General features: G+C 38.4%; 1 protein-coding gene across 9 annotated transcripts in view; it reads right to left on the reverse strand.

Annotated features, from left to right (window-relative positions):
* Nucleotides 1-21,658: 21,658 nt before the first annotated feature.
* robo2 (roundabout guidance receptor 2) overlaps nucleotides 21,659-22,071 on the reverse strand; it is a 378,100-nt gene continuing 377,687 nt past the window's right edge. For all 9 annotated transcript variants that reach the window (XM_023351216.1, XM_023351211.1, XM_023351213.1 and 6 more), the window contains one exon: nucleotides 21,659-21,877. In XM_023351216.1, the coding sequence (XP_023206984.1) occupies nucleotides 21,876-21,877 (2 nt within the window). In that variant the 3' untranslated portion in view covers nucleotides 21,659-21,875. The remainder of the gene's footprint in view (nucleotides 21,878-22,071) is intronic.

A 22,071-nucleotide genomic window follows, 5' to 3' on the forward strand; every position in this document is an offset into this window, starting at 1 on the left:
ATCAGGATTTGAAAACCGGCTCTTTGGAGAAAAGGAGAATTATTGCTGTATTGCGTCTGATCATCACAATTAGTTGTAGCTCAGCGATTCCCAACAAGCCAGTCTTTTTAACCGTACTCTTGTCTGAAAAGTTGCATCTTGAAAATGCTTCTTTTTTCTTTTAACTCATCTAATCGGTGGGTTCTCCCCCCATCAATTACCCGCTGCAATCTCACACAGAACACAAACAAGGGAGCGTGTCAACACCTCGAGACACGGCCCCCTGCACACACGTGAAAGCCTGAGCGTCCAAACAATGTGAAACCCCTGACAGCATAAATTACTGGGTGGAAAAAGGTGAAGGTGGTGTACATGTATCAAGCCTCGTCTGCTGTCAGAGACAGGAGACGAGGAAACAAAGGAGCCTGGAGAAGCTGAAGGATGCATGAGAGACTGAGAGGAGCAACAAATGCGATGGAGAGAAAAAAGTGGGGTTGAGAAATGGTCCGAACGACGAGGAGAAACCTCCTCCAGCGATGTCTTTCAGGGGACTGAGAGCAGCAGGTAAACAGGAGGCAAAAACAGCCCACGGTGCTGGAGATTTACAGAAGAGAAGACGTTCAGATTGTGCAATAATGCTGCCGTATTGTGGGTGGCTTTTTCTTTTGGAGAAAATATGAAAGGAAAGCATTCATTGGCTGCATTTCCATTGCATGTGTGCAAATCTTCGTCTATATTCTGCTAATGTCGGAAAACCTACATTTCACAATTACTGCGTTTCCAGTAAATAGGAAATATAATTTAAAATAACACGTAAACAAACTAATTTACAGGACAATTCATTAGAAATATATTTGGAGAGACTATATAAGCTGGGTTTTAAGGAAGCATTTTATAACCAGTGAGGGTAATATGACAGTATTAGTGCTATAAAATGGCTTTATGTGACTGGAAAATACATAATACTGTCCCTCTAATATAAATGTATATAAAATAAATCAACAACAATAACTATGAAATCCATTTCAGTAACATTACTTAACCAGATCATCTAAAGTATTGTTACAATTTAAGTTTATTGTTATAGCACATTTCAGCAACAAGGCAGTTTAAAATGTTTTATGAGACAAACGATACTATTGATATTATGAAACAAGTAATAAATATGACATTTTGTCAAATATAATCAATCTTTCAGTTATTAGTCAAAAGCAGGTGGGTTTTTAGCTTTGACTTCAAAAAGTGAACTCGCCTCTCAATACAGCAGACATGCCAGCGTTGTGTTTCCTCAGGGCAGCGAAGCCAACATGGCGTCTGCTCTTCTGTCTGCGGCGCCGAGACCCACAACCTCCAGCACAATCCACTGCTCTCATTGTGTCCTTGCTGGAAGAGGAGCTGCTGTGGAGTTTACTTGATGAAGGACATGTCTGGCTGCTTCTGCCATTGTGGGGCCCAGCTGAGAAGCATTTATCACAATAGGAGCACCTGGTGCTCAGGAAATGCTCACACAGAGCAGGAGCTGGAACCCCAACAACCGGAGCATCTCCTCTAACAAAGAGAGAGAAAAAAAACAGCAACATCTTCCTCTGGATCTATCCCCCCCTCCTCATCCCCTTCCTTGGCTGCAGCTTTTAACATGCCTCCATCTCCTCGTGTTAATTTGCTGCTTCAGTGACACGCATCATTGGGGGGAGTCATTTCTAATAACCCTGCCAGCCCCCGTACAAGTGCCTTTGAGTCACGCGCTGACATGTCATTCAAATTATTAAGCATAATGGTGACAGTGATGCATTTCTAAAGCCCCGCTTCCGTTCCCCGACACGACTGTGGAAAGCTCAACACAGCCAGCCAATCTTCAACAACTCCCCCCTCCTCACCATCCCACTTCTTGGGGTAGAGAACGCACCAAGCTGCTCAGGTGAATCCTTTCATTTCCACCCAACGTTTTTCCACGAGAAAGGAAAAAAAAAAGGAGAAATCTTTATTTCAGAGGGATCTCTGCATGTTAACCTCCTGAGTCTCATCACGTCTTGTGATGCTTCACAGAAGAGGTTCAAGGTTATTATAGTTTTTTTTTTTGTTTTTTTTTTACCCCTCCAGGGGGTCTTTTGTGGGCTCTAGTGTCCCTTATATGATAGTAGGCTGACAGGAAACGGGGAAGGAGAGAGGGGAAGACATGCTGCAAATGTTGTCGGGTCCGGGAGTCGAACCCGCGACGGCCGCGTCGAGGACTCAAGGCCTCCAAACATGGGTCGCACTAACCACTACGCCACCACGGCACGCCCAAGGTTATTATAGTTAAATAAAATGAACTAACAGTGATTCTTGAGAAGTGGGAAAAAATGGGTTTACATTTTTCCAAAATTGTTTTTTAATTATTCCTCACGCTTATGTACAAATATGACAAATAATATTTTGGAAATGTAAAGATGATAAGGTGCAGGCTCCCAGATGCAAATTTATTTTGAAAATTACATTTTTAATGGACCTGACACAGAACTTTGTCATCGCCAGCTGACTAAAATAAATATAGTTATTTTTTAATGACCCTATTAGTGATATTTTTACTCAGTTTTACAGACAAATGCTTCTCAAGAAACAAAAGAAATAAAATTTAAAATAAAAAACAACATAAAGTCCATCTGACGGAGACAGAGTTGACACAGAACTGAAGATTGTGACAAACTAGTGAGTAAAAAGAAAAACTTGATACATGTGAAGTAATGCCATTCATGTAAAATACAAAAAAATTAATTAACTGCACATTTAAGTGAGACAAAGGATTTTAAAGACACCATCCACCTACTACAATGTTTAAAATAAAAAATATTCAGCAAACATCAGGTAAACACATGTTGTTGTGCTCACATGGTCCAGGTTAGTTTAGTCAGATATTTGAAAATATTATTTTTTGTGTATATTTTATTCAGATTTTGTGCTTTATCCACATGGCCTGTTTTGTCCCGAATCTCAAGAATCACTGCTAAACAAAAGCCTGTATGGAGAGAACATTTATGTTCACTGAATTAATGGGGGAATCTGTAACTAACTGGAACTATGTAATGTGTTTATTACACTAAAACAAACTGAAATTAGAGATAATATCATTTGTTTCAGTTTATGATCTATTTATTGACGTCTAAACTAATGTGAAATTATCTTTTTTCCAAAAACACCAATCAATTGGTTGTTCAATAATAACTGAATACATTTTTTATTACATTTCCTGTTGAGTATTCATTACCTGATTTACATCAACATAATCACAATACTTTGACCTTTTGGTTTTCTGCACCAACAAATTAACCAAAGTATAAATAAAACTAAAAAACTATTACTATAACTAATAAAATACTGAACTAAATTGAATGAATTACTAATAAAAACCAGCAAACCCATTCTAAAAACTCACTGATTTATACAAAAGTCAATAAGATAAAAGTAAACTATAATGAAAAACGATTGTAATCGTGTGTTAGAGGTTTTGGCTAGAAGAGGAGAAACGAGTCCAGGACGGTTGGAGGATCAGGTTTTTTCCTCGCCTGCTTTGGTCCCCATGTTGATCTGAGGTGTAGAATTTGTCAGAGCTTAACATCTGCTGGTTCTCCTCAGCGTCGTGCCGCCAGAGCCACGGGGATTCCTGATCCCGCTCTCATTTGCAAACTTCCAGGTATGAGCGACATCCATAAGGCAGATGGCAGACAGAACATCATATTCTTTAATATGATTTTAGTCTAAACCTTTGCTGCTCTTGATGCTGCTGCTGCAGTCTGAGACGGAATCGTAGCTTTACAGGACAGACAGAGATGTTGCTCTTCTGTAGATTTTTTTTGTTTGTTTGGTAATTTCACAATCGCACGGTCCTGACCGGCTGGGCGATGCCACGTGTTTTGGATTTAAGAAAGTTAAAAAAGCATATGCCTCGGTAATAAAGACAATTAAAGCGGCAGCTGCACCATCTGCCGCTGTCCGTGACCGAGGTAATGAGCGCCAAACAGAGACTAAAAGGAATACTGAGAAGCTAAGCGCTGCCTTGTACAAGTTTTCATGCCACTTGAACTTTTTTGAATTTTGTCCTGTTTGGTTATTCTGATTTTATGTATTACACTAAATGTAGTCCATAAATGTGCAGTGGAGGTCAAATCTGGGAAGTGTGTCATGCACATGTTTTTGTTCCTGCCAAAACTTCTAGTTATAACCTCCTGCAGCCAACTGTCTTTAGGGGGCATCCACACCAGCCCTGGTCAGTCCACTTGAATCCAATAATGAAGAAAGTGTTGTTGATTTAAGGACGTGTGAATGTGCAATCAAACTCTGATTTTGACCATAACGTGAACTCTGATCTGATCCTTGGTGTCAGTTGAAGTGGACTCTGGTGCTGTTCAAATGCATATGTGGATGCAAGCAGACTGGAGACTGTTCCAAAGCAGAAGGTGGACCATAGAGCAAGGCATTCTGGGTCAGAGTCAAAAAAAAACAAAAGCAAGTCAGCTGAGTTATCTGCTGTATTCTTTTTTTCCCACACTGTCACCATTTACAGCTACAATCTATGAAGAGGGCCAAACATACAAGTGGCAGAACTTTTGGAACTATATATTGAGAATGCTACTTTTTTTTTTTTTTACCCTTTCAGGGGGTCTTTTTGTGGGCTCTAGTGTCCCTTATATGAAAGTAGGCTGACAGAAAAGGTGGAAGGAGAGGGGGGAAGACATGCGGTAAATGTTGCCGGGTCCGGGAATCGAACCGGACGGCCACATCGAGAACTCAAGGCCTCCAAACGTGGGTCGCGCTAACCGCTACGCCACCACGGCACGCCCCAAGAATGCTACTTTTAACAGAAAACCATCAGTATGTCACCCTGAGCTACCATGCAGACATGGGTACGTCTTTGTGACAAGTGTCATGATATGCAGCTGCTTGTCTTCAGCAGAGACTGAAATTTCTCAGAGGTTATGAAAAGATGGGTAGAGGAATTTAGCTCAACATATATTCATGTTAAAAACGGTCCAGTCAAAGCACCAGACTTGCACCCAACTAAGACGTTAAAACTGCTGTTTAGAGAAATTCTCTACAATCTGAAAGAACCTAAGTTATGCTCTGAGAAGAATTGGCAGGATGTTCATTTCTGTTGAGAAAAATGTTTCTACAAAGCAGTGAGGCTGAATACAAACACTTGGAACATTTCAGATTTATGTAGATAAGAACTTCTGTAAACAGCATTTATCCTTCCATCCTATTAGGCAACACGTTATGTTGGTGTGTTACATAAAATATGTTGAATTTAATATTAAGATTTGAATAAAAGAAGTGCACACTAACTTCTTTCTTTGCATTTTTTTAATGGCAGCTTTTCAATAATATCAAAAGGCAGTATCGCTTTAAAGATTAATCAAACTAAAGCATAAAAAATGAAAATTATTGCTATATCAAAAACTTAAAAGATCTATAAATCCATCTGCCTGCAAACTGCTGCATATGCAAACATTCCTAAACATGAAGAAAGAATTAAGAACAAGATTTATTAAAGCAAGCAGAACAAATATGCATGGGTAAGAAAAAAAAAAGTATTTAGCTTTAGATCAAACTAGTTCATAACAGATCATCGATGCAGGTTATTATCCAATTTCCTCATTTCAAATCCTCTCAGCTCCTTTTTCTACACTTGCTGCCCTCTGGGTGGCCTGGCCTGCACCAGATAAGTGGAGGGGCAGTGAGTGTGACCTTGCCCATGTGGGGGTTATTAACTTATTATGCCTAAGAGAGTGGCGGCATTCATGCTCAGAGGCCACCCTCTCAATGGATTATGGATTATACATTATTAAAAAGATCTCAATATAGCCTATTTTAAAATGACAGCGCAAAAACCGCTTAGAGCATAAAGAGAGCGACCTCAGCTCATGGTAAATGCATCTACTGTAACAATCTGAAGTGCATACAAACATCTAAGAGCTCAACTTTTATTATACTTTAAGTTACTCTTAAAGTTTTGGAAAAATCTTTCATCAATTAAATTAGGCTGAAATCTGCCTTTAGCTCCAGAAGAGAAACTTTCTGGCACAACTTTACCGACAACCAAGGTCTGGATCTTAAGACTCCAGCAACATTCAAAGTGCTAAGAAACAACTTTATAGTAGATGTATTGAAGGTCAATGTATGTTTTTTTTAAATGGCTTTAAGACTTTTTAAGGATGCAGACACGGTTCCACCAGTTGTTAGATTGCTGCTGCCGCTAGTCTGGAGGAGCTTTGTGGAAATTAGGGCTGTAACGATTGGAGTACCTCCATTATTAAAATTCCTCGAGGAAAATTGACCTGCCTCAAAGCTTCGTTGTACGTTTAATTATTTAGCGCATCGTGTTCCGCCCGGGTCATTATTTGTGGTGGGCAGTGCTGTCACTTCCGCCTGCGAGTTGTTGGTACATGCTAGCAGCATGACGTTGAATTGTTCGCCGTTTTACCAGGTTTTGGGGGACAAATATGCTTTTGTGCTGTCAGAACTGAGTCATGACGTTTCAGAGCGAACGGTAGGGAGAGAATCTCTCTCTAACAGACAAGTTTTTATGAATGAAACCAGCAAAGGTTACAAAGTCATGACCTCATCTAAACTTTTATCATTTTTATTTTTTTTCCCAAAAGGTGATTAAAAGATTTAGTTAATTTATGTGACTTGTAAACCTTGATATATCAATAACAACCATTCTGCTACATACAGTCAGTCTAAGGTTTATCATATCCAGGTTTGTTGTCCTCCAGTACAAACTCCTCTATCTGCAGAGTCCCTCCAGTCTCTCAGTCAATTGTGATGGTGTAAAAAAAAAACAAAATAAAAAGCCTGCACAAGACATGGTGAAAGAAAAAAATACACACATTTTTCTCTCCATGTGTGGGCTGTAGAAGATATTTTTTCATTTCTGTTCAGCTTCCTACAACTAGACACAAAACCTGTCCTTGGCAGAACTGCTTCTGTTTTTCTAACATTTTAATATTAAATGCAGAATGGGAGTTTAGAAAGGCTTTGTTCTGGTGGAAGTATAAAAGGGCACAGTTCTTTGAAATCCTCAGAAATTGGCTCTGAATGCAGATAGTTAAAATTAAGATGTAAAACAAGGTTTTTATTATGTAAAAAAAAAGAGAGAGAGAGAGAATTGAATGGCAGAATTGATTGATAAAATGTTACAAAACTTTTACCACATAGTAAATATTTATTTTGCACAGCTCAACCGATGGTACGTATGTTAAGGGAAACACTAAAAAAATTCAAGGTGTGCAAGAACCTAACATGATTTTCCAAAGTTGTGTCTTTGAGACAAAGCTTGTAAATCAGTTACAGAGAATCAAAATGATCTCACCATAGAAAGGTACGAGTCCGGAGAAATTTATGAAAACAACTTTCTAGAATACATTAAACAGCAAAATGTAGGACAATAATGGTATTGGAAAAACTGGACTTTTCTTCAAAATGTCCACATAAACTATTTGTTCTGGTTTATGTGGATGAAAGCTTTTCTGAAGCCAATCCCATGTGTACAATATTCGTTTTTAAAACGATGTAATAGAGACATTTGTTGTTCTAAAGACCAGGCTACATTTGTTCAAGGCCTTCAATGACCAAAATATAAATAAATAGTTACTTTAAATCTACACCGTTTATCTGGATAAATCCGTCAGTCTTTCTGTCCATAATGCCAGAAAAATATCAGCTTTTTTTCCCCCACATTTCCAACTCCTGCTATTTTCATGTTACTCTACACTTTTGAGAGGCCTTAGACACAGATATGTTACCCATTATACAAAAAGAGAAACATTTCTTTCTACTTTATAAAGACAGATGCATCGACTTTAACACAGCTGTCCTAATTTCTGTAAAATGATGGCGACTAATCCTGGCCTGGATACCGTAGGAGCGAGTCTTTAATTAACCAGAGTCAGACGAGGTTTTGGGGTGTCCCCACTGTGTTTGTTAACATACACCATTAATCAAAAGGGGTTTCCATTAAGCAGGTCACTCAGGATCATGCTAAACAATTAGGCTCTGATTAAGAGATTGTTCATCAAACTGCTGCCACTTGCAGCCGGTGGCATGTTTAAAGCCCACAGGAGCACAATGCCCTGCACCTACAAAGACCTGAATTATGGCACTTAAAGCACACTGGCTGTAAACGCCCAGTGTGCTTAGAGTCAAACCTGCACAACACACACACCACACACAAACTATTCAAGTTAGCAAAGTAAAATAACACATATTTCTTTTCAACAGCTTTTACCTTCCCCTGGATGCCATTACAATAATGACGGCTGATTTCTGAGCACATCTGCCAACAGAGTTTTCTCTCTATTTTCTCTTCTTTTGAATAAAATCATCACTCAGCTTTCATGAACATCCTTGTGCTTGTGCTGAATGAATAGGACCCTTTTTTGAAAAGATGGCAAGGTGAAATGCACCCCCCACCCCCACGCACACACACACACACACGCACACACACACATACACGCCTACACACAGCCACTCTCTCCACTCCATGCTTAACTGAACCACAAATCTCAAGGAGAGCAGAGAAGTGAATGGAAAAAATTAAGTGTGTGGGCAGGCGAGGATGATGGCGAATGCAGGAAAAAATTAGCAGAATAAAGAATAAAGTAGAGTTAAAACAGGAACAAATGCTGTCTGTGCATTGACCTGTCCTGAGCCACACATGGTCCTGGAGAAACCACGTGGTCCATCCAATCACCTGGTAGAAAAGAAACCCTATGACTGCAAATAACATCAAGAAACTTAATTTGATTACTAATTAAAAGCACTTGGATGTCTCATAATCAACAGGCTAACAGGGAAGTAGATGCAGCTTAAAAGAAGCACCAGGCTCCCAGAGTGGAAGAATCATATGTGGCATGTGTTACTACTGGTGGGGCTGGAACCAAAGAACGACCATGTCGTTCCACCAAGGCTATTTGCACAATATAGTTCCCAGGAATCAGAAATGGAAGTGATTACACATCTTAGTAGACATGCCCAGTGCCAAACATAGACCAACCATGTTTGAGACCAACAAAAAGAAAGTGTATTGATACTCTTGACCAATGTGCAAGAGAAATATGTCAACAAAATGGCTGCTGTCAGGATTGACCCATATGAGACAGACAATGGATGTCAGGCGATGTGGACAAGCTGTCTCTGATCTCATACTATGGCAAAGTTCACCAGTTAGTGAACACAAGGAGAGCCTACAGCTCCGCAGCCTGAGAGCCATGGCCGCATGCAATCAGTGTTTCAACAGACTTGTAAAGGACGTATCAACACTTCCTGTTAATAAGGTTCTGGTGACTAACAGAGTAAGTACATGTAGTAACATACACATAGGCTACATGTCCACCTTAGTTTGCTGATAAAAGCTACATTAACTAAGCTAATATTTGATATTGTAAATAATGTAAATACACCACATTGATGTTCACACTGTATATATTCCCTACATAGTTTGCACTGTTGAAGCTGACTTTAATCTCATTGTACATGTCTATAGTGAAAAGCAATAAATTCTAAGGCGAGTCTAATTTTGCTAATTCAGCACCTATTCCAACCCTACAGTAACCATCACTGATATTTATCTTAGAATTACACAGAGGCGAGTAGAGTACTGAAAAAGTATCCAAAAATAATTGTAAAATATTGTTTATAAGTTATGAACGAGGGGAGCTAGTTCTAAGCTTGTAGCTTGTTTGTTTCCATAGCAAATCCATAGAAACTGCCTATCAAAATGGCTGTCAGTAAGTTGCCGGAAGTGTTACGTCATATGGGAACTATGAAGGTACACGTCATACAGGAATGTACGTGCAATGTAGTTGTTTTTGTTGTTGTTGTTTTAAAATATATACTAAAAGGAAGAGTAAACTTGTTATAAAAACGGTACGTTCCTTCAGGACTCAGAGACTTTATTCTTGGCAGAGATGGTCACTGGGTCACAACTCCCATTTTGTAGCAGCCCGATAAAACCAGCTGCTGGCTTTATGCTTTGTTTCAATACAGAGGGCCTGGAACCTCGGCCACTGAGAAATGATGGCTTGCTGGAGTCTGTTGTCTGTTGAAGTTTTAAATTTTACCCAGTCGCTAACATTTAACCACCAGTTAACCGAAAACTGCCTGCACTTGAAATCACCATCCTCCACTTCGAAGAGATAAATGCCGAGCAGAATAAGATGCCTGTTAATTTTAGCTTAATATTTAGAAGAGTGGCCAACGCTTCGTTCACTTTGCTTTTTTTTTTTTAAACAAACGCATTTGTCCCGAGTCAAAGGCACTAAAACACAATTCTCAGCATACAAACAGTTCAATTAACAACCAGAATAGTAAAATCAAGTAAATGTTACTCACAAGTGAAGTCTTCCATCTAGGAATCCACTGATTAGTCTGCAAGTGAGAGCTGCACCAATTAACTAAAGCAGCAGTATGGAGCTAAACTGGTGCCATAAAGTTTGCTTAAAAATAAATAAATAGTTATTGAAACTAGAAAAAAAATATGCTGAAAGATCCATGCAGTTAGTTCATAAAATCTCTTTTTGATCCACACATTTATGTTACTTTATTTAAATATAAACTACAAACTTTGTGTCTCTCAGCAAATATTAATATGTGAATATTTTAAAATTCAAGACAGCAATCTTGAATTTTAAGATTGCTGTTATTAGTTATTAGAACTGATCACCATGTTGTTTGAACCAATAGGAACTTTGTTTGGAGAAGCCTATGAAAAATATGTGAAAGTGCCCACCTCTCTTTTGTCTTAAATGAGCTCATTAATGATTGATGCAGCAAATGACCAATGTGATGAGAATAAAAGTATAACATTTGCTTAATAAATGTAAGTACCCTCAAGGGAAAACCTTTTAAATCTAGAGTGCTGCTTAAGCAGCTGTATTAAAATGGAATTTGAGTTCCTCTTTTTTTGTGTGTAAAAAATAAATAATTTATTCAAATGCAATAGAGTTGAAATATCAGACTGTGACTGGTTAACATGGTCCTTGTAGAAGCTTCAAAATATGAACAGCTAAAAGTCAATTAGGCAAAATAACTATTATATACAGTATATATATATATATATATATATATATATATATATATATATATATATATATATATATACACTTTTAAAATCTATTGAATTTAAACTGAGGGTTCTCCTGAGACGTTTTGGGGCATTTGGATATAAAGACCCAATATAGAAAGTCCTGACCTGAATGAAACAGACATAAACAATAACAAGACCGAATAAAAGCAAAATGAGTGAAACTAAGCAGGATTTCTACAGAGAAAACATAACAGAGTGGGAAGAGGTGGGAAAAACAATAATACATGTACATAGAACATAAAACACAGAACCAGATGAGAAATGAAGCCTAGGCGCAAATTCAAACTGGAAGACTCTTTAGCCCCACCTGCATCATCCAGTCGGCGCGTCCCGCTCATCACCACCGACCTATCAACGCTGGACCAAGCCACGTCACGTCCAATCACCGACCAAGGCCCAGTTGATAAGGACCTCCATCCATGGCATCTTCCGCTTTCCAGCTGTGCTCAACCCTCCTCCACCCCTTCTCCACCTCCACTCTTCAGGCTCCCATCCTTCACCGACCTCCACCACCAGTGTCGGGTCCCGGGGGATGACATTCCTAACCTACATTGGGAATGCTCATCCGAGCTGATCGCAATTCACAGCTCAATGTCCTCAGCCGGGGCCCGAGCGCCAAAGAACTTTAAATTCATGCATGTCAATAAACCTTTTTAATCGCTGTTTTTTCCGTCTGAGTCTCTCCAGATTGAAATATTAATACAAAGAACTTATGAAAAGCAAACAAAAACCACCACAGAGACTGATGTTGGTTTTAACTGAACAGGCGACTTCTTCCCTAATCAACTGGCAATGGGGCTGAATATTAGCTAAACACAGGTGAAGGAGAGCAGCTTCTTTTACATCTCATGGATTGGTGCATATGGACAAATGTTCTAATTTCCTACTTTAAGGAAGTTTGCAGATTTTGAGCAGCAATGACTTGTGTATGATAAGAAACGTGGTTCATGTTTCCCTATGCTGTGACTCTGAAGAACAAGAACTTCAGTTACTGAAGAAAGCTGAGAATCTTTCTGTTCTTATATTTATATATAAAAAAATAAATAAAAATGATGGCCTGTACCTACATAAAGCTAATGGGTTATATATATATATATATATATATATATATATATATATATATATATAGAGAGAGAGAGAGAGAGAGAGAGAGAGAGAGAGAGAGAGAGAGAGAGAGAGAGAGAGAGAGAGAGAGAGAGAGAGAGAGAGAGAGAGAGAGATGTGTAAAATTCTTTCACTCCAAAATGGTTGGTTTGATTTAGTTTTGAAAGTAAAGACACAACTGGGATTTTCAGGTTTTAAATATATTCAGTGTTTTTGCAGAAGGTTCTCAGACTGAATGTTCCCACTGTTGTCCTGGCCCTCTTGCTGGGAACCATTGAAGTCCCAGAAGTTACTCAGATGGATTAAGAAATTTGTAGAATATCAGAATATCTGTAGTTACAAAAAAAAAAAAAAAATCAGAATTTTTCCCGTAAGTTAAATATGTCAGTCTGTTCATTTTCTCTCTACATCCTCAGGCGTCAATGACCAAGAAGTTGCTACACTACAAAAACACAAAGTCTCACCACATATTTTTGTTTAGTTTCAAGTACAAATATCTTATTACACTTAAAATAAGACAAAACTAACTTACAACTAACTTTCCAGAAATACACAGGAGCTGTTTATGTCAATAAATCTTTAATATAGATTAAATAAATACTTGTTCCACTGCAAGATTATTCCACTTAACACATGGGATAAATGTCTTGTAAAAGTGAAATACTCTCCCAGTGGAACGACACAGTACTTTTTCATCAATATTAATTCATTATTGACTCAAAAGGCAATGAATATTTCACTTTTGCACAATTTTTAAATATTTTTAGATGTGCTGTGTTGGAACTATCAGTATGTTGGACCTGACAATTGATTTGGAAACCAATGTGAAGCTTTGAACACAAATGAATATTATGTAATCTCCTTACTAAAACAGTACATTAAATAGATGCATCCTCTTTTCAGTCTGTTCTAATCTTGCTGCTATATTAGCAATAACCAAAACAGCCGAGTAGCTTTTGGTATCGCATATATTTACAGCGACAAAAGGAAAGTCTCATAATTTCTTCTATTATCCAGGTTTATATGATTAAAGACTTCTCAGAGAATCGCATCGATAACCTCGGAACAACTATCAGTCCAGTGCATCGCTAATAAAGATGGAGATCATCCATGTTGCCATGACAAACCTGTGGTTCTCGGTCCCATTACCTCACAGCGTCACCGCGGACCACCAATCCTCACGTTACGTCCAAAGGGAATGATGATTGGGTGAGGAGGTGAGGGTTGGGGGGGGGGAAGTGGAACAGCTGCATTTAATCAGCCACACAAACTGAAGTCCAGGGAAAGTGCTGGTCAATAACGGCATGTTTTCATCCAAACAGCTGGGAAAATTACACGTCTTCAGGACTCATTTATCACATGTAGAGCTATGATGGAAAAATAGAGAGAGATGTGGGCTGGAGACAGACAAGAGGGAGGGAGAGAAGGATGAAATGCTAATTTTCACTGTGTCCCACACAGCTGCTCTAACTGTTTGACATGTGTGATGAATGGTGTTGCCTTGCTTCTGCTGCCCTCTCACCTCCACTCATTGTCACCACTCGGCCGACAAAAGTGAGGGGCTGGGGGGGTAAAAAACATCCTGCAGCACAAGCAGTAGATGCTTCCTTTCATCAACGCGCCGCGCAGACGTATGCGAGCGCACACCGCAGCGTCCGGCCCGGAACAAATGCTCTGCATCAGAGCCCAACCGGAGCGCAGGCGGCCACTTCAAATCCCACCAAAATTGGTGTGAAGCGTTTGTGCTACATTTGTGCAGGCAAAACTTTTGTTTGTGCTGTTTTCGCTTTTAAGATAATGACGATGACCTCCGATGACCCCTGGAAACATCTTTATTAGTGTCTCTAAAATGACAGCGGCACAAATTCAAGTTTTTCCTCCACAAAGCAGCACAAACGTTTGACACTAATTTTGTTAGATTTAAAGAAGGTGGAGAACAGGGGGGGGGGGGGGGGGGGGGGCAACTTCACACAGGTCAAAGCACACACACATTCACACGCGCGCGCACTGCCGCCCTGATAACTCGCATCCTGCTGCAGTCTGTTTGCTGAGCGAAGCTCGTTTTCTCTCTCTGCCCGGCTAACCGGCCGAAATGTGATGCAACGATTACATCAAGGTGAGAGAAAAAAAAAAGGCTTTCTAGGACAGCGCAAAGAAACAAGCACTCTACTAAAATCTCTGTTTGTGGCTCATTCAGATGAAGAAGAAAAATGGGGAACAGGTGGAGTATACACACACACACACACACACCCGCACACACACACACCACACACGCCTGCACGCTTAGACACTCACACACCGGTAAACAGTTGGAAATAAAACATGAGGAGGAAAGTTGCTTCGTTGGCAAGAAGTGGAGCAGTCATTACTTGTACGTGGTTGCCAGGCACAAACAGAGGAAGAGCTGTGAAGCAGATGCAGTTCTCTCTCTCTCTGTCTGTCTGATGGGTTGGTTTAAACGGGTCGGATGGATCAGGGAACCTGTTTTATGCACAAAATGCAAAAAATACGGCGCAACAGAAATAGGAGAATAAGATCTTCATACGCAGCTTCTTCTCATTGTGTGAGGGCTTGTTTTTATTTTAACACTGGAATATTTTTAAGTAAAAAAAAACAAAAAAAACAAAAACTCAGAGGTGTACATAATCAAAAAAAAAATTCAGGAAAAAAAAACTTTAAACCAAAGCAAGCGCTGAGTGAATAAAATGTAGGTCAACATCTGTAGCTGCAGAAAAGCACATATTTAGTTGTGTTTAGTGATGTGAATGTGGGATCAGGCATCAATGGTTTCTTGTTTGTATGGATTTATATAAGGCAACCCAGACCTGCAGAATAGGGCTGAAAAAGCTAATTGGATGAATTGTGATGAATCAATTAATTTAAAAAATCATCGGCAACTAATTTAGTAATAGATGAATCGTCACTCAAAAGAAGACAATTCTCCTGACAGAACAGTCAAAGGAATAACAAAGGCAAAACTATACAAGAAATATACATTTTATTGCACTCAAGCAAAAATGGTTTATCTACAAAAGGAATTTATTTGTCTCATCATGTGCATTTTTAATATTGTATAAAAAAAACCTGAAGTGGTTAAACGAAAAATGAGAAAAAAGAACCAGTGTTTTATTAATCGATAACTAAAATAATCGTTAGCTGCAGCCCTGCTATTGGCTCAAGTAGAGCAGTATTTTCTCAAGCCTTTGCCTTGCTAACTTTCAAAGACTGTTTCACAATTCAAAAGACAAATGAAACAGAAATCAATAACCTTTTTTTAAAAAAAAGAAAAAAGAAAAAAGGAGTAGCATTAGCAGGGAAGCTGTATGCAGCTATATCTGCATCTAGCTTAGCTGCTGTTAGCTTTAAGAAAACGGGACAGTTTAGAAACATTTCTAGAGCTATTTTACTTAACTTAGTGGCATGGAACAAAGAAACATTTCACATAATCAAAAATCATAGAAATAAACGTTGTAAATGTAGAACATCGTGTGCAAGGATGGGGGCCAACTTTTAGTATTATTGAAATGAATTAGCTTTTTGATTTACTCATTTACAGTTATTTAAATCAAGTTCTGAATATCTTTTTTTTGTATAGCAAATCTGAATGCGTTTTATTTTGCCCGTAAGTTTAATGTCCTTGACTTTTGGTTTGACACACCAGTTAGTACTGCACTTTGTTTTTACCTTTTATCTGTATTTTGTCTGTTACAATTAACTTTTACACACAACAGAGGAGATTGTTTTAAGTTAATAATTCCTTAGCATTGATTTTAAAAAGGTATTAGTTCGACTGGCAGATTATTTCACTTATGGGAAAAATTTCCTGTTAAAAGAATAATTTGTGGGGCGTGCCGTGGTGGCCTAGTGGTTATAGGGACCCGCATTTGGAGGCCTTGAGTCCTCGACACTAGAGCCCACAAAAAGACCCGAACTAATACTTTTTATGTGTTAACAGATCAAGAAAAAAAAAGCAATTGGCTGAGTTTTATTTTATATCAGAATGCCACACGTTTCAGATATTTATAATGAAAAATTGTTTTAAAAAAATCTTTCTGCTTAAACTTTACAATTATGGTCATTAAAATTCAAACAAAAAGAAAAACGTTTAAAATCAGTGGTGCGTCTTTCTGCTCCTCTGTGAGGGCAGCCAGTAAATGCAGGGAGTCTATTGATGCCAAACATGTCGTCCAGCAGCTTTGCAGAAGAATCCTCCACTATTTTTTTTTTTACCCCTCCAGGGGGTCTTTTTGTGGGCTCTAGTGTCTCTTATGTGACAGTAGGCTGACAGGAAACGGGGAAGGAGAGAGGGGAAGACATGCGGCAAATGTCGTCGGGTCCGGGAGTCGAACCCGCGACGGCCGCATCCAGGACTGAAGGCCTCCAAATACGGGTCGCACTAACCACTACGCCGCCGCGGCACGCCCCATCCTCGACTATTTTTAGAGGGAAAAAAAACAGAAAAAAAGACAGAAGTTCAACGAGAATTGATCATGGATCAAACCGCATGCAGGTGAAAGGATCTAACATGATCGTTGTTCTGACCACTGTATTTCCTACTGTAGCTCAGATAAATAGCTGAGTCGGTGGAAGTCGGTAGCTGTCGGCGCTACGTGTCTAAAACTTTTACCGTGATGTTTACAAACCAAAAACTATAGCAGGCTGTGTTAATATTAAATAGGATCATTTCTTTATGTGACGAGACTGAGCACTGGAACAATTTACACGACAGAAACACAAAAATATCACCAGTTCCTGGAGTTCACAGGTGTCAAACTCCAGCCCTGGAGGGCCGGCGTCCTGCAACTTTCAGATCTGTCTCTGCTTCAGCACAATCAAATCAAATAATTAGGTCATTAGCAGGACTCTGGAGAACTTGTCTACATCCAGAGAAGCTAATGTAGCTATTGGATTCAGGCGTGTTGGACTAGTGCTAAAAAATCCTGTTTGACATTCCTGCTGCTGTAAGAACGCAAAGTCATCAAAAATAAGAAATATACATTAAAAATATGCTTTCCCCCTCTGAACGTACTGATTTGCTCACTATGATGAGCATATATATTAATTAAAGGTAACTAATTAATATTATATATGCGTTATAACTAGTCTTGCATTAGTTATACTGCAAGACTAGTAGATACTTTAGCTCAGGTTAGCTTAAGAAGTAGGTCTGCAAGTTTCTGTCAAATATCTGCTAAAAAGCAAACTTTCCAATTGGCTTTGAGTTCACTTACAATTTTGTCTTTTAGTTTGTTATTTGGATTTTTAAAAAAAAGCATCATACACACAGTAAATGTTAGCATGCTAATGCTAATGTTAGGATGCTGAGTTCCAGTTACATAAGTTTGATGTCAGACTCGAGTTCTAGTTAAGAGATCATAATTCCAACATGGCATCGCCCATACACTCTGTTTGCAGAACATATTACAACTATCATTTTAAGCTTTACATAAGTCAACACAACTTTTAATTTGTTCAGTTTATAGTTGCAAGCGTTACATGTAACATTGATTTTAGGTACACTCTGTGTTCTTGTGTCTTTTAAAAATTAATGTTTTCCCCACAGTTGTCTACTAATGCTGTGATGAGCGGCCATATTGAAACGCAAAGTTTCAACTACAACTGGAAAGCAGCATTAGCATAGTAAATGCAGTTTACTATGCTAATGTAAACCATTAGCATGAGTTAGCCTTAGGTAGTTAGCATGCTAATGATATCGTGCCAACTAATTAGCGGATATATCAAATCTCTCTCCTTCAAGGACAAAGGATTTAAGTCATTTAAATTCGTTTTTCAAAAATATTTTTATTTGATATTGATCCAGGTACAAGGAAATAAAAGATGGACTTATTTTACAGGTCATCAGAACTAAACTGTAGGAGTTTATTTTCTTGATTCACTCTCTTTTTTGGAGAAGAACATGCAAGTGAATACAGGAGGAGGTGTACAGAGAGGTGGGAAAAAAGAAAGAAGGAGAACCGTACCGTAGAAATGGCATTGGATTTGGAGCGTTACCTCACCCCATGCTGTACAGGAAAGACTTCACCCAACAACTTTCACTTTTTGTCATTTTTAATCCGCTTTTATAGCAAAAAGGAAAGACACAGATAGGCTACAAAGAACCAACAATATTGAGAAAATGAACGAAAAGAGGTAAAGCACTTTGAAAAGGACATTTTCTCTTTTGCCTTGACGAGCAAATTGTGTTTTTACTCCCCGTGTCGAAACGTTACGACTCGAGAAGAGCAGTGCAGTGAACATGCAAGACGAAGAGCGACTTGGATGACGACTGACCGGCGAACCACCGTGCTGAGAGCACAGTCTCCACATCACCTCCTAACGGCCTCGCTGCTCAGCTCCGACACCAACGTTCGCAAGGAACAAAGGTAACAGTTAAAAAGGAAAAAGAAAACACATTTTATATCTTACAAATTTTATGCATATTTCACAATATACCTTTATTAGCATTTTAATAAATACAAAACGACACTGTGATTTAAAAGAAAATTGAGTATTAAAAGACACGAAAACGCATTTAGACGTTAGAAATATCAATTTCAAATTTGGTATGTTCTTTTACTGACATCTTGTCTTTAAGTTGGATGAACCAGAACATCGGGATCAAAGTCCACAGCAGAAAATTAAAAAGTAATGAAAATAATGAAAAAAAGGGGGGTATAACGGATTCCAACATGGGATGGAAAGTGTTTATTAATGAAAAAGGAATGGAATAATCAAGTGGAGATGTGTATGGATATATACACATATATACACATACATAAACACCACCAGAATGCAAAATAACCTGAGATACTCTCTGCACCTCATTCCCAGAACACTGGCCACTGGGTGTATCCTTAAAAAAATAAAATAAAATACGACAATGGTGTTACGACAACAGTACAACAGCATTTTGATGGCCTTTAGTTTCCCCTACTCCCCCATCCCTATTTTTATTTTTTTAATCAACATTAGCAGTACAAAAAAAAGACAAAACAAACAGTCATTGAACCACAAAAATCCTGAACATTACAATTGAAAAACATTGTTGTAAGCAGCGTTTTGGGAGTCCATAAAAGGCATACAAAGGAACAAGCTTTAGCTTCCAAAAAGGACATTTGTTGGAAAAGATTCATATCTAATAAAAATCTGATGTTGTGAAGTTGAAAGCGGTAAATGATACAAGCGTGTTTTTGTGGCAGTCAGGTGGATAAGAAAGGGTTTTTTGCTTCCCACTGTGGCTGTAGACATGAAGGCATTGGAGCCACTGACTAACATACAAGGCCTTTGCTTCGTCAGCTCTCTAACCTAAAGATGTGCAGTAATCACCATTAAAACATAAATAAATAAACGTTTCCCAGAAGACTATGCTGTTCATACTTGTTGTGGATGCTGGCCACTTTGCCCTTTTGTCATTTCTGACTTTAATAGGGGACTTTAAAGACAAATCAATTTTATCTAATCTATTTACAGTTCACTGACTTTCTCCCTGTTATTATGAGCCTGGCGGGCCACCAGGCGTTACTTGCCTCCCCACCAGGTTAAGAGTCATTTATTTTAAATATGTTTTTTAAACACCTGTAACAGTGAAGACAGTTTAATCTAGGTTTATAGTTGACACACTGAACTGGGTGCGTCCCTGCACTTCCATTGGTGCATTGATCTCAGTTTTAATAAATGTTGCTAGGCGTGGGCCAATGATATGTATCAAGGTAAACCAAGGTCTAAAAAAATAGCTTCAAAAAATGAAGTTTCTGTGGTTTAAAGTAGGTTTGAAGAGTTTCCAGAGTGACCTGAGTTTTCTCTATTTTTTCCCTACACACTGCCTGTAAGCTGGCTTAAACAGAACTGCAACATTTTCCAGTGTTTTTTTTCCCCCATTGGCAACCATCCTAAATGAGTGCCTCTTATCTTAATAAGGCAACACTGTTGTAAAACAACTGTTGGTAAGCTAGGAGTAGGATTTAAGCGGGTGAATGCGGGCTAGCTAGCCAAACTGATAACTTGTTGATTTTAGAGCAAAAATGTGATGAATTCGGTACTATAATAACGTTCACCTTTAAACCCTCAACCTTATTTAACAAAATGCTAAATAATAAAAAGCTAAAGATAACATTAAGCTGTAATAATCAGCAGAATGTAATATTTTAGCAGCAGTAGGAAGACTTGTTGCTTTTAGCACATGATGTAGCTCTACATGATGTTATAGAGATTTTATCTTTATGTAAATAGCATAACACTGTCAGGTTATTGTAAAATGATTCGGGCCCATGGCTAAAATGAACTGGTTTGAACCTGGAATCAAGAACTAAGCTGTTGGAAATTTTCATTCTCAAACAAATCAATCATGGAAATTGAGATTTATTTTTTCGTTCCTAATTTCTCAAAATTGTTAATTAACAGGAGAATGAATTGACACGTTACAGGTACGTAGGGTCAAACTGTAGAAATCGACAAAGAGGCAAACTGACCATTTGTTTCACATCTGAGTCACCAACTTTCCCACATAAGCCACGTTAATAACTCGGCCGTTCCCAGGAAACTAAATGTTTTCTTCATTGATGCGATTGGTGATAACAGATTAAGCGAGTAAAATAAGTGTAAACGACATAATTTAATTGTTATTGAAGGAGGTTTAGATGCGTTTGTAACTTAATATGATAAAAATAAAACCCTATTTGTGCTATGACGTGATGTCAGCATCCAGACAAAGTTCACCGCTTGTTTTTTTTTTTTAAGTTTGAGGGTGTACTGTGCAAGAGCATGAGATCCGCTTTGTAAAGTGATTTAGGCACTAAACCATAAATTAAAAAAAAGGAGAACAATAAATTAATAGCTAACCGAATCCATGAGTTGCCAACGTTTCGGATCCGTTCCCAGGCCTTGTAGCTCTGCCTCGCGCCTTCAGGACTAGCGTCTGCCACTCGGTTCGTCTCTACTGTAGAAATGGATGCTGTCTGTGAGAAAAGCACGACTCTTTAATATCTCTCTGTACACTAGAATATAATCTTCTCTTTACTTTACAGTACAGAAACTCCTCTTCACATATTCTTCCGGTTCTTCATGTCAGCAGGAGCTATGTTTTTGTGCTTATCACCAAAAATTGCAGTGCAAAAAAACAATAATTAATAATATTAATAATAATTAATGGTAGCTATTAACGAACAATGGATAAAAAAAAACAACAATTATTTTATGGCACAAAAGCCACTTAATTCACATATAGTACAAATAACCAGGTAAAACCCAACTGTTATTGTATATGGAAATAAAAAAAAATAAAAAAAATTAAACTCTATTGGGTTTGCATAGCAATGCAACAACATGGCAAAGAAAATATTTACAGGAAACAAAATTCCCTTTTCCCGAAGGGTAGAAACAACAAAGTTTTTTTCCCCCCACATAGATGTTTCCTTTTTTTTTTTTCCTTTTTTTAAACTTGCCTTTTTCTAACAAAAAGAAAATTACAGTAAGGTAGGTGGTGGAAAATATTTTTCTTGAGGACAAAACCATTGTGAGATGTACAGTATGTTTGTGACTTTACATCACATGTACATTTCTGTGAAACTGCTTCGTCGCTGTGGCGCCCTCCGCCGCCGCGCGCCTCCCCCTCTGAGAACGCACAGGTAAGAGGAGAAAGTTTATTGGCCCGGACGGGAGCCCAGGAGGGTCACTCTGTGGAGGAGATGAGGAAAACATGAAGACGGTTCAGGAAAAACATCCAAGAAAAAGTGGAAACAAATGCCTCAAAATCCTTGTTACACGTATTTGCAGAGCAAAGGTATTCATATTTGTTGAAGGTTTCCACATTTTGGCAAGTTATAATATAATTTATTGCTACAAAGTTTAATATACTTCACTTGTGTGTT

This window comes from Xiphophorus maculatus, chromosome 18, assembly GCF_002775205.1.
Source record: "Xiphophorus maculatus strain JP 163 A chromosome 18, X_maculatus-5.0-male, whole genome shotgun sequence".
NCBI classification, from domain to species: Eukaryota; Metazoa; Chordata; class Actinopteri; order Cyprinodontiformes; family Poeciliidae; genus Xiphophorus; species Xiphophorus maculatus.